Source organism: Petromyzon marinus, chromosome 66 (genome assembly GCF_048934315.1).
Source record: "Petromyzon marinus isolate PM22_M1 ecotype Great Lakes invasive population chromosome 66, UKy_Petmar_22M1.pri1.0, whole genome shotgun sequence".
NCBI lineage: Eukaryota > Metazoa > Chordata > Hyperoartia > Petromyzontiformes > Petromyzontidae > Petromyzon > Petromyzon marinus.
In genome coordinates, this window is record NC_133732.1 from 2,666,191 (window position 1) to 2,680,022 (window position 13,832).

The window sequence follows — 13,832 nt, forward strand, 5'->3', positions numbered from 1 at the left end:
ATAGACTCACACAGAGACCCATAGACTCAACACAGAGACCCATAGACTCACACAGAGACCCATAGACTCGCCACAGAGACCCATAGACTCACCACTGAGACCCATAATCTCACACAGAGACCCATAGACTCACACAGAGACCCATAGACTCACACAGAGACCCATAGACTCGCCACAGAGACCCATAGACTCACCACAGAGACCCATAAACTCACACAGAGACCCATAGACTCACACAGAGACCAATAGACTCACACAGAGACCCATAGACTCAACACAGTGACCCATAGACTCACCACAGAGACCCATAGACTCAACACAGAGACCCATAGACTCACCACAGAGACCCATAAACTCACACAGAGACCCATAGACTCACACAGAGACCCATAGACTCACACAGAGACCCATAGACTCACCACAGAGACCCATAGACTCACACAGAGACCCATAGACTCACCACGGAGACCCATAGACTCAACACAGAGACCCATAGACTCAACACAGAGACCCATAGTTTATTTGCATTCCCCCGCACCTCCGATTAGCACGGTTGGCTACGTACGTACGCACGTACAGTGCAACAAAAGTTCAACATACACGCATAGAAAGTGCGTGAGTGTGTCAGCAGTGACTAGTGGGCACGCAGTGGACTGTGCACTGCACTACGAAGCCGGCGACCCGAATTCAATTCTCGCTCCTCAAGGCCACCGACACCAGTGACGATTATTTGCACCGGTCTTGGGCCTCCCCTTTGGTCCCTAATCGGCCTCCAAATGAGTACCTGGTGTAGTGGTGTGTAGTAAAGATCGCCACTGGGGAAACAAAGGCGGGCGGGCGTGGTTCTGGCCACCCACCCCTTCGTGTGCTACAGTGCCGGCCTTCATGGGTGCTTGCTAACAGCACTTACCCAAACAGTTTCTTAAGGTAATATGGTGGTGCCTTTGTCTTTTATTTTGTTTGTTAGCATCGAGTTTTTGAGATTACGCCAAAAACTATTTTTTATTTTACCAGATCAGGCCGCAAAATTATTCAAATATACACCAGGCATCGTCAGGTTCTGGATAGAACCCACGAAATCATGTATACCAGGTGAGGTAGTTAACATTTCCTCGCTACCGTGGCACCCACTGTGTATAAGTCAGTGCGCTGAGATCCTGTGTTCAAAGTAGGGTGGTTCAAATCGATAACTCCCTCCCCCCACCTCTATCCCCCGAGCAATGGGAATGAGTTCATCACAGTTGAGTCTGTGATCAGCAGACCATCTGGTTGTGGTGGTGTGGTAAAGTGTGGATATGCCCACCTCTTCCAACGTTATTAAATTGTTAAGCCAGCTGGCTGAGATTGGGAAACACTTAGCAAACGATAACCCAGGTTACTGGAGAAGACAGAATTATGTATTTTTTTCGCACAGTACGTAGCCAACCTTGGTCATCGGAGGCGAGGTGGAAGGACGACAAACTGTGAGTCTCTATACGAGTTTACGGGTTTGTGTATGAGGAATCTTAGGGTTTCTGTATGATGAGTATAACAGTATTCTTTGGGTCTTTCGGTAAAGTCTCGTAGATAGGTTCAAAGAAAATAACAAAAAAATACAAAAAACTACGCCGTTTCTATCGCAACACAAGCGTTCGTCATCAGGAAGAGGGGGTTAGCTTTTAAAGGGTTAGCTTCTAAAGGTGAACTGTTTCTAAAGATTTGAAATGAGCGTAGCCCAAATGTCAGCAACCAATGTTAATGTAAGTGGTAGGAAGCGACTGCGACGGTGGTGGGTTTTTCCACAAATCAAAGGGCAGCCCTACAAGTTTGTCCAAGTCTTTCCCGAAGCTCGAAGACATACTGGCAAATAGCTTTTTGGCTATCTTTCAGTATCCTCTTTGGTCCACAGCTCTGTCAGGATTGACAGTGGACCTTGGACCGAATGTCCATAAAGCAGTGTTTCTGTATATACATAAAGAGCAGCTCAGGCTAATACTGTATCTGTACCAGCTACGTGGTTGTTCACTTGTCATTCGTCTCAGCATAGTCGTTTGTGTCCCATTGAATCGCTCTACCAACACGTTAAATTTGGGGTTGTATGGGGTGGTATGGAATTGTTTTATAGACAAAAGTCTGCAAACCTCCGGCATCATATCAGCTGTGAACTGCGATCCCCTGTCACTCAAGATCTCCTTGGGTACACCAACCCGAGAAAAAATATCGACCAGGGCTTCTGGTACTTCCAATGTGTCAATACCTTTACGAGAACGTGTCTCTGGATATCGTGTCGCATAGTCCACTGCAGATAGGATTTATCAGTATATGTTCATAGACATTGGTAAGGGCTCCACCAAATCAACAGCGACCCTCTGCAAAGGTGTGCTAATTAGCGGCATCTGACCCAGAAGCACTTCAGACACCTAACGCTTCACAATCGTGCACTGACATATGTCACACGATGAGCAAAATCCTTACACATCACGATTAACGCCTGCCCAATAAAAGCTTGCCAACACCCTGTGTTGAGTTCGCTTTACTCCCATGTGACCGGTCATCAAGGAATGATGTGCTAAAGACAACACTTGCTCACGCAATTTGTCTGGGGCCATTAATTGTCGGAACTTTCGACCCTTTTCTGCATTGGGATTCTGGAATTCTCTGTGTAGCAAACCCTGGTGAATAATCGTTCTGCCGGTGGTTCCGATGCCAGAATTCCATACCTTGCCTTCCTTGGTGTACCTCCAGAGATCATTTAGATTTGGCTCCTCCCTCTGTAATTTTATCAACCTTTCCCGAGGTGATCTCTGCCTCTATGCCTGTGGGAACCTTAAAGAGTTTGGTCCACGTCTTCTCCCTCTTAGCTTGTCCTCGGGTAACCACTCCTTGAGCAAACTCTCTAGAGGGTGTTACACTTCACTGTTGACCATGGCAGGTGGAATCCGGTGTTTGTGGATCCATCGCCCCTTGGACATTACCAATCACCACCTCAAATAGTGGGTGATCCATACAGGCAGATTTTACCTTCCGTTGTATGTATGGAGTGACCAATTCAATATTGGCTAGTCATGCAGTCTCATCCATTAAGATGTACAGACTTTCCTCACCATGTGCTTATCTACTATAATCCCACTGCAACCTCTATCATGGTAGACTGTTACACGATGTTCTATATCTCTAGATTTTAGGATTCCAGGTTGGATTTGATATAGCCTCCGATCCGCCCATATCCCCAATCATAGTGTATGTGAACCATTATCGAAAACTGTGACCTGTCCCTTCCCTGATGTTACAGTGAGCGGTTTTCCCATTACTCCTGTACGGACCCTAGCGTCTATAGTCGCTGGGACACTCCTTTTCCGCTGGCCACATTCACGAGCTATACGTGCAGACTTGCCACATACATAGCAATTAACTGTCTGCTGAGAATTTGCACGCCCAGGCCCCCACTCTCATTATTCACAGATTTTTGACTCGTGACTACACATGGCTGTGATTCACTACTTATCTGATAATTCTGTCCCTGGTACCACTATGATATGTCCTATTACAGCCTGCAAGGCACTGCTCAGCCAGTGTTACCACTGTCTTAATACTTGCGGGAACATATTCCCGCAGAAACACTGCTAAGTCTATTGGACTTGCACGAAGTGCTTGCTCCCTTAGCAGTAAATCTCGAAGACTTTCAAACGTTTGAGCCACTCCACCAAGTTCAACGCACCGATCAAAATAATGTTGTAGGCGCACAATGAACTGCTCAAAGCTCTCATCCTTTTCGGGTCTACCCAATCGGAATTTGTTTCGAAACCCTTCCCGTTCAACTCATACCGCTTCAGTAGTGCAACTTTGAGCTTATCGCAGTCTGCTGCATCATCATACTATAGGTGATTGAAGTCTGGGACAACCTTCCCAGTTAACAGCACCGTGGCCATTCATAGCATTCGGCGTACCACTCGAAACGCTGTAACAAAAACGCATCCATCTGATCATGGGCCTCATCGAACTTTGGAAGTTTGGGTATCGTTGCTTTTCCCCACACGAGCTCCCAAGGTGGTACTTCCCCAGCTGCTCCCATCTGTTGTAACAAAGCTTCCTCCAATCTTAATTTTTCCAGCTGGAGGACCCAGTTTCTTTCAAACGTCAACCACTCCGAACTCTCTTTCCTTATTGTCCCGTTATAAAGGGTCTTGCCGCTCGAAATGAGCTTCCCTCTCATAATCACGTGTCTCATTCTCTACAGCTAACAGCAGTGGTTCCCTTTCCATTGAAAGTTACCTTCTAGGCGGAGCCTCTCAATCTGCAGTGCTTTCTCTGTTTCTATCTTGGCTGTCTCGACAGCTCGCCTCTCCGCTCTTTGTTCTCTGAGAAAGGTCTCGGTGCTAAGTATACGGTTCTCAATGTGAGGCCATGGGTGTCTGTGTGAGTCTTTGTGTCTCTGCGTGATCAGTATACGGGTCTCTGAGTAAGTCTATGGGTCTTTGTGTGATGAGTCTGAGGGTTGCTGTGTGATCAGTATGCGGGTCTCTGTGTGATGAGTATATGGGCCTCTCTGTGATGAGTCTATGCGTCTCTGTGTGAAAAGTATACGGGTCTGTGTGTGAGTGTATGGGACTCTGTGTGAGTCTATGTATCTCTGTGTGTCTACAAGTCTATGTGTGAGTCTACTTGTCTCCGTGTGATGAGTCTGTGGGTCTCTGCGCGATGAGTGTACGGGTCTCTGTGCGATGAGTATACGGGTCTCTGTTTTGAGTATATGGGTCTCGGTGCTGAGTATATGGTTCTCTGGGTGAGGCTATCGGTCTCTGTGTAAGTATATAGGTCTCAGTGTGATGAGTCTGTGGGTCTTTGTGAGATGAGTCTGTGGGTTTTCATGTCATGAGTCTGCGGGTCTCCGTGTGAGGAGTCTGCGGGTCTCTGTGTGATGAGTGTACTAGTCTCTGTGTGAGTATATGGGTCTATGCGTGATGCATATGTAGTGACATTGCGGGATGTCACTGTGCAGTGCCGGCCCTAGAGAGGCACAGGGTGCGGTGTAACGACATCGCGGATACCACAATGGTGTGGGTGTAGTACCGGCCCTAGAGGTGGCTCGGTGAGCACTGATCGATAGCGCTGGATGGCACCACGCTTGGCGTGCAGTGCCAGCCCCTACAGGACAGGGTGTGGGAGTGCCGTCCGTAGGTAAGGGGTTACTAAAGGCCATGGCTCTCTGGTTGACCCGGGGCCCCAAGTGGGGGATAGGGGTGGTCACGTGGTTAGCATCTAGAGCCTTCCCGAGGATTCTGGAAGGTTGTCGCAGCCAAGGGTGGAGCCAGCCACGCCACAGAGAATATAAGCCAGGTCCACAGAGGGACCGGCGTAGTTGTTTTGTTCATCCTGAAGAAACCTTCGTCTACGTTCTACGTTCTCCGTTCAACGAGTCTCCAACACGTGGACCTGGACCCGAGCTGTGGTCCCGGTTACGTTGTAATCAGTGTAGTAACTAGTGTAGTAACTAGTGTAGTAACTAGTGTAATAACTAGTGTAGTTAGCCTGGTGGTCACCACCATAGGTTGTTATTCTGTTAAGGGTAAGTTACCCCGTGCGTTAGAGCAAAATAAATGAATTGCCTCCAAGCATACGTCTGCGACTCAGTTTAACTCAATACACATATACGGGTCTCTCTGTGATGAGTATATGGGTCTCTGCATGATGAGTATATGGATCACTGTGTGATGATTCTAAGGGTCTCTGTGCGAGTCTACGGGTCTCTGTGCGAGTCTACAGGTCTCTGTGTGAAGAGTCTACATATGTGTACGTCATCGGAACCAGAGATAGTTAATTTGGCTAAATATACGGTGTGGACTGCCAGGCAACAAACGTTTCTCCCACGTGGCCGAGTGGGTGGGAATGTGCTTGCATCTATTATTGGCTTGAAAAAGCGATATTACCCACACTACAAATATAAAGAACCCCCTGCAGCTGCAACAAACTGTTTGGCCCAGTGCGGTTAGCGAGTAGCAGCACCTATGAAGGCCGGAATGGCACGCAAAAGGGTGGGTGCCCAGCACCACGCACGGCCGCTTTTGTCTCCACAGCGGCGATGTTTTTACACACCGCACCAGGTAATCATTTGAGACTGAGTCGACCTAGGGGACAAGGCGCCAGGACTGGTTCAGATGCCCGTCAGTGGTGTTGATCTGAGTGGAAATTTAACTCGGGTCACCGGGTTCGTAGCGCAAAGCATTAACTGCTCCCCCACACACACTCACCTTCACAGAAACACACAAGTATGCGGACAAGCACTCCCAGTTTGCAACTGCGAATTTGCGATTTAAATTAATGTAAAACATATATTGAATGGTTCGCAAGTGCAGGTGTTCGTAAGTTGGGTGTTCATAATTCGAGGCCTGCCTGTAGCACAAGGGGCTTCCATTGGCAGTGTGTAGCTCAGTACGAGATCACCAATGAGCACCAATCTATATGAAACCCTGACTCGAACCCAGGTCTCCTGTGCTTACCAACGAAGTCCTCGGGATCAATACCAGGGCAGACGACTCAACCAACGGCTTTCCTTGGACCTCCCCTGCTCCCAACTCTCCCAGCATCCTACTTGCTGAGCTGCTGGTATGGAGAGGCCCAAACTGGAGCCAGTGCATGGAGTCTCCATGCTGGACTTCATAGCGAGGGACTGCAGCCTGGTGGAGTCGTTTAAAGCCAGGCCCGGAGACCTCCTCATAGCGACTTACCCCAAGGCGGGTGAGTATTAACAGCAGTAGCATCAGCATCATTACCATCATCTTCATTATCACATTCACCACCCTCATAATCATCACCACAATCGCGATGACCATCATAATCATCGTCATCATCATCATCACCAGAATTAGCACGATCATCATTATTACAATCACCACCACCCCCACTATCTCAAAACGGATCTCATTATAATCGCCACCACCTTCATAATCACCACCACTGCCACCGCCACCACAATCACCACCTTCATAATCATCCAGTTCCAGTTCCATTTATTTGGTATAGCCCTGTGAGCCATTCGGCTCTTGAATCGGGTGCAACCGCAACAAACAAAAAACAAAAACATGAACAAGAAAACGTCTTAAAGTGACTATGCGACTGTGCAAACAAAATCCAGGAAAAAACATCAAACTATTCCTGAAAAAGCACCGTACACCAACGCTGGGTGCAAAAATCATCTCCATCATCAAATCATCTCCATCATCTAGCTTAATGCGGTACCGTGTAATAAAAACAAATATTTTTTTTGTTCCTGGGTAGCAAGTGTTATTTTCCAATTGCTTATGCCTCAAAAGTACAGAAAATGGCTATTATTCCCCACAAACTTTGATTTTGTGACCAGGACACTGATATTTTGAAATTTACCTATTTTCAATTAGAAAACGTGTGAATTTGTGTCATTCCTTCACATGCAGTCCTGGTCACAAAAGCAACGTTTGTGGGGAATAATATCCATTTTCTGTACTAATTGAGGCAATTAGAAAATAACACTTACTACCCAGGAACAAAAAACGTGTTACTAGTGAAATATCATCGCCACCACATTCATGATCATCATCACCATTACCATCTTTATAGCCACCATTATCTTCAAGATTATCTTTATCACCACCATTATCATCATAACCACCATCATCACCACCATCACCTTCATCACAACTACCATCTTCATCACGATCACTGCTACCACCATCAACATCACCACCATTTGGGCATTTATAATTATCATAACCACCACCATCACCTTCATCACGACCACTGTTATCACCATCATCACCATCACAAATACCACATTCATAATTATCATCATCATCACCACCACCACCGTCATCACCACCACTGCTACCACATTCAAAATCATCATAACCACCACCATTAACACTACTACCACCTTCACACTACCACCACCACCTTCATCACCACCACATCTATGATCATTAACAACACCAACCGCCATTCGCAACTAAGTGGTGGTGACGTCACCACGGCGCTTGTGGGAGGCTGTGTGCACTTTACGGCCACGTGAAGTGTAGAACGCCCGCTGGCAGGTCACGAGACAGACCGAACAGGTGCCATGGGTTAACTGACTTAGATGAGTGGCCGCTGCACCAACTGTGTCTCCTACTTTGCCAATAACAGGTCCCTGCAGGGTGGGCTGGTAGGAACATTGGAATTTTGCGCAATTTTATTACACCCAACAGCACGAGATTTCACTTCGTTAAAGTATTGAAAGGGGACGGACGGACGGACACATTAATCTATTGCAGGCTGGTACACTCAGTTTACAACTTCGTTCCTACCAGTATAACCGGCTCTCCCTATTCCTCTCCTCCCGTGACCATAACGAGGGGGCATGCCGGTTAATTAGGACAACAATAAGACGAGTTTGAAGGCGATAAATGGATACTCTGCGTTGTGTTCTGCCCTCCTCTTGAGGATCAAGTGACTCCACCACCGAGGTACACCATAGGGTTGTGGAATGGCAACTCTTTATTTTAAAGTGTTCTGAGGAGCATTCGTGCATCTGTAATTATGACCACATGCATGTACGTCAATCGACCCAACGTTACGCAACACTTCACTGCTCAATCCCGGTACAGCATCCATCCAAATCTGAATAAATGCCCTGTACCTTGAATTAATTACTCCAATGGTGGGTGTGATCTACCGTGCAGTCACACGAGTCTATGGTTCCAAAAGATGGTCATCATTAGCTCCATTGATAATTATACGTGTGATGCATTACATTAAGCCCATACCGGCTACACCCCAATTTGCTGTGTTTTATCTGCCCGGTGCCCCACTTGTAGTGAGCGTCGCTCCTCTGCCCTCCGTTGTTGGAGAGCGACTGCCTCCAACTGCCCAGTAGTGTCCTCCACAGAGGTCGGTCTTGACACCACTGGTGCCAGTCACAGTTTTGCCCCCTCTCTCCGGCCGAACAAAAGGTGTTTAGGCATGTGGTGGCTGGGCCTGTGGGCTACATGACCCAGCCAACACAGCCTTCCCTGCCAGAGAAGCTCACCGATGGGACTTTGTCCAGATCTTTCAAGGATTTGTGAGCTCCTGACTGTGGCCAAGAAGACCAAAACCTTCGCGTGAAGCAACAGACCAGGTAGCTTCCATACAGCGTTACGCAGCCAATCAAAATATAATGCCGCTAAACTGATTCAGAGTGAGACCTCTGCTGTCATACCGGAGCTGGTAATCAGCAGACTGGCCAGGTTTGGGAACTGTCCCATCATCAATTTGGTGAGGGGAAGGATTGTTTGATGGCACAAAATACCGAGGTAGGTGCTTAGTTTTGGTGGGGCTAATGGTAAGGCCCCACTTCTTAGTGGCTCATTCCAGGTCAAAGAGCAGAGCCTCCAACTCCTCTTAGTGAGCCACAATCACCAGATTATCAGCTTACATAATATGATTGACCAATAGGGAGCAATCGATTGACCACCACTACTACCATATTCATCATCACCACCATTACCACCTTCATCACGACCACTGCACACCGCCATCATCACCATCACCACTACTACAACATTCATAATTGTCATAACCACCACCATTATCACCAACACCTTCACCACTACCACCATAACCACCTTCATGATCATCACGACCACCTGCTACTACCATCATCACTACCATTATCACCACCACTGCTACCATATTCATAATTATCATAACCACCACCACCATCATCATCACCACCACCACCACCAACACTGCTACCATCATCATCAACAGCACTACCATCACATTCATAATTATTATGACCACCATGTTCATTACCGCCACCTTCATTACCATCACTGCTACCATCATGCTCAACTTCACGACTACCACATTCAAAATCATCACCACCTTCATCTTGGCCACCCCCCCCCCCCCTACCTCTCTAAGGCACCACGTGGACCCAGGAGATCGTGGTACTAATTCAGAGTGGAGTGGACGTGGAGTACTGCAAACGCAGCCCTGTGTATGAGAGGATCATCTTCATGGAGTGGACGGGCAAAAATTACATGACGTCTCGCAAAGGTGACAGCAGCAGTGAACTAAACTCAATTATTTATGTTTTACTTTTACCAGGAATAAGTTTTCAATTGAGCTACGTAGCTCATATTCAGACCTGGTCCACAGACACTCATACCTCAGACACCCACAGAGACCCATACTCATAGAGGCCCACCGAAACCAACTCATAGAGACCCACAGAGACCCACTCATGGAGACCCGTACTAAAACTAAACAATTCTGTTTATTTTATTTTACCAGGTAAGGCCCCACTGAGCGATGTAGCTCTTTTTCACAAGTGGCCTGGCCATCACGAATGATAGCTCAACGAAGTGGCATCAAAAAAACTACTACTACTACATCATCACCACGTGGCATATGATTGCAGCCAAAAGAAAGTAGAATTGCTAATTCATAATAATGGTGCTTTTGGGTTAGATCACGTACATGTGTCGTTATTGCTGATTAATTGTTTTAGGCACAAGGTGGCTAGGAGATGTTAACTTCCTCACCTAGTATACAGGAGGCGGTGGGTTCGATCCCGACCCTGACGAAACCCTGCGATATATTTGGAGGTTTTATGTTCCCACATAAACTACTTTGTTGAGCTATCATTTGCGATGACCAGGTCGCTTTTGAAAAAAAAGAAAAAGCTACTAGATTCGAAGCTCAATACCTGGTAAAATAAAATAAAAGTTTAGTTTAAATATTCTGATTCTGATTGTGATGTTCCTGGTCGCGTGGCTACAGGAGTGGAGGTGCTGAATGATTTGCCGTCTCCTTGTACGCTTAAGACTTATGATGATTGCTTGTGTTGCAATCGACACGTCGTGATTTCATTTATTTTATTTTATACCTACGTGACTTTACCGAAAGAACCAAAGAGTATGTCACTATTGTACTTTTGTTCAGCCAGGTCACACCCGTGTATGTTATGGGCTCGAGCCTATCGAGAGAAATCGAGACCATTCACTTGAGAGCGATACAATAGGGTTGGTCTGGTTTTAATTTTTAGACAAGCCACCCTGCCAGTTTCCAAGCAGTAGTCCATCTCGAGAACATCTCGGTGGTGCACTTACAATGTGTTACAGGATGACCCCTTCGTCAGAACCCTCACACCTAAGCCTTCGTGTTCCAGAACACATTCATACACCCTTAAGGCACTTCAAGCCTTAGATGACCACCCGCTTTGGGCTGCATTCACAAGCAACCTGAATCCAGGGTGAAGCTCGAACCCGCGGGACGAGGGCCACCTCCGGCCGGACACCGTCGCCAGAGCAGAGGAAGCGAGCCAGGTTCCTGCACGCTCCTTCCCACCATAGGGTGGCGGTAGTGGCGGCCTCCTTGTGCTCCTCTCCCCACCCCTTCTGTTGAATGTTCTTGCATGTCTCTGCTCCCCCACTGGGTATTCACTTAAATTCACACAAGGAATGCTAATAAAGACCATGGTACATACAGCCTGAAGCTTGTATGTTTCTTCGGACCGCTCCTGTTTGCTGGAGCCCGAGAGCAGAGATACCTGTGGCTGGGGTCATCCTACATTCACCATGCATCTCTTTGTGTGGTAGGGCCTGGGAGGGGGGGGGGGGTCTCTATTAAAGGGCGCTGGGCTAGGTTGGGTCGCTCAATTGTGATTGACACCTCGATGGAATCTGGTATTCCACCTGTTCCAAACACAATAGCCCAACTTGCTGCACGCCTTTATACTTTTCAATTACTCCGTGCAAGTGGTTCCATCTCTCCTCCTTGCCTCCCAAAAACCTGCTTTTTCACAACCCCCTTCCCCTATACAGTTGGACCACAGCCTCCCTATTGCATTGCCCTTGGGAGTGATTTGTACCACGTGACAACCACCATCATCTCCACCATGAACACCATCATCACCACCAGCATCATCATAACCATGATCACGACCATCATCACCACAATCACCACCACCACTACCATCATCATGACCACCAGCATCACAACCATCACCACCATCACCAACACCATCACCACCATCAGCACCATAATCATCACCAATACCAATATCCTCCATTCGCCACGAAGTGGCGGTGACGTCACCACGCCGTCTGTGCCAGGCCAGGTGCACTGTGTGGCCACGTGAAGTGTCGACGGCTCGCTGACAGGACTAAGATGACTGGCAGAAGCACCACCAGCTGTGTCTCCTACTGTGCCACGACCACCATCACCACCCACATCACCATCGCCACCACCATCACCACCACCATCACCCAGGAGCGTAACGAGTGTGGGGGGGGAGCCTAAGCTACGAGTTTGGAGGGGTCCACCCTTGACAACCACCCACCATGATATTTAGTTTTCAACAACAGCAACCGTGTGTTCAAAAAGAACCCCAACTACTTATTTACAAACTTTCTTTTTTAACGAAAACTCATTTATTTTAAGGTTGCACTTTTTTGTCGTGTTATTTTAATCTTAATTAGAGCAGGAACCACGTAGCGAAGTGGTACTACTATGGACGTGTAGTGGCTGAATTTTGCGACGATGGGAGGAGCGGTCACACCCTCCTTACAGCGTGAAATATTCCAGACCGTGACGAGAGTAACGACGACGTGATTTTCGATTAGGATGATTCCGATGAGCTATGAAAATATTTTCGTCACAGATGTCTAGTTAAGGGCACGGGGTCAGAACGTTACAACAACAACAAACACAATACAAAGTTCAAGAAAGGTAAACAAATCACCCTAAACACATACAAACACAAACTAAACCATTCCCTATATATAATATAGAGTCTCTAGGGTGTGAAGAGACAAATCACAAGATTGGGGTGGACCCTAATCTGAACCGATTAGTGCAACACCTCCTGAGATGATGATCGTTAACTACGTTCGACTGACAATGGGAACGAGATGTTAACTACCTCGCCTAGTATGCACGAGGTCGTGGGTTCGATCCCGACCCTGATGCCTGGATATGTGGAGTTTGCGTGTTTCTCTAGGCTCTCCGGTTTTTCCCTCCACATTTAGAATCAATGTCGCGCGTTCAGAGTATCTGGCTGCTATAAATGTCCTACTTGATTATCCATGTTCGTTTACATATCAATTGTGGATAGATAGTACCTCAGTGGGCCTTAACTGACAAAATAAAAAAAGTTGTTAAGTTCTAGTTTAGTGTCTCCCACATCCCGCCCACCTCTCCCTTCCCTGCGCCATGATGGCTCGGAGATGTTAACGCCTTCACTTTGGATGCAAGAGTTGGTGGGTTTGATCCCGACACTGGCACCTGCTGTGTATTTGGAGTTTGCGTGTCTCTCTCCCCGTTTGCGTGTCTCTCTCTCTGGGTCCTCTGCTTTTCCCCTCCACATTTAAAATTAACATCACGGCGTTTAGAGTATTTGCCTGCTATAAACATGATTATGAGCCACTTCATTGAGCTATTCATTGTGGCCAGGTCGCGTCTGGAAGAAAAAAAAGCTATACCACTAAGTGGGGCCTTGCCTGTTCGTTCGTTTCTCAATCTGCTTGTCCTGCTGAGGGTCATGAAGGATGCATTTTGAGTAGGGCCGTTCAGATCTACCGTTCCCTGGTGACAGACTTTAGCTCTTCGTGGGGAATTCCCAAACGTTCCAAGGCCAGCCAAGGGACATAGTCCAGCCAGGATGTCCTGGGCTGTCCCTGGAGTCGTCCCCCAGAGGGACATTCTCGGTAAATTTCCAGGTAGAATGTACTGGGGAGCATCCTTACCAGGTGCCCGAATCACCTTAGCTATCTCCTCTCGATTTGGAGGAGCAGCAGCTCAACTCTGAGGCTCTTCCGGATTACCGAGCTCCTCGGCCGATCATGGAGAGTAAGCCT

General features: G+C 47.4%; 1 protein-coding gene across 2 annotated transcripts in view; it reads left to right on the top strand.

The window, feature by feature from the left end:
• Window positions 1–6,546: 6,546 nt before the first annotated feature.
• LOC116956529 (sulfotransferase 1C1-like) overlaps window positions 6,547–13,832 on the top strand; it is a 35,640-nt gene continuing 28,354 nt past the window's right edge. The window contains exons 1-2 of one of the 2 annotated variants that reach the window (XM_076054404.1): window positions 6,547–6,714; window positions 9,895–10,029. In XM_076054404.1, the coding sequence (XP_075910519.1) occupies window positions 6,585–6,714; window positions 9,895–10,029 (265 nt within the window). In that variant the 5' untranslated portion in view covers window positions 6,547–6,584. Of the gene's footprint in view, window positions 6,715–9,894; window positions 10,030–13,832 lie in introns of those variants that run through there. The other variant, XM_076054403.1, reaches the window with a different exon arrangement.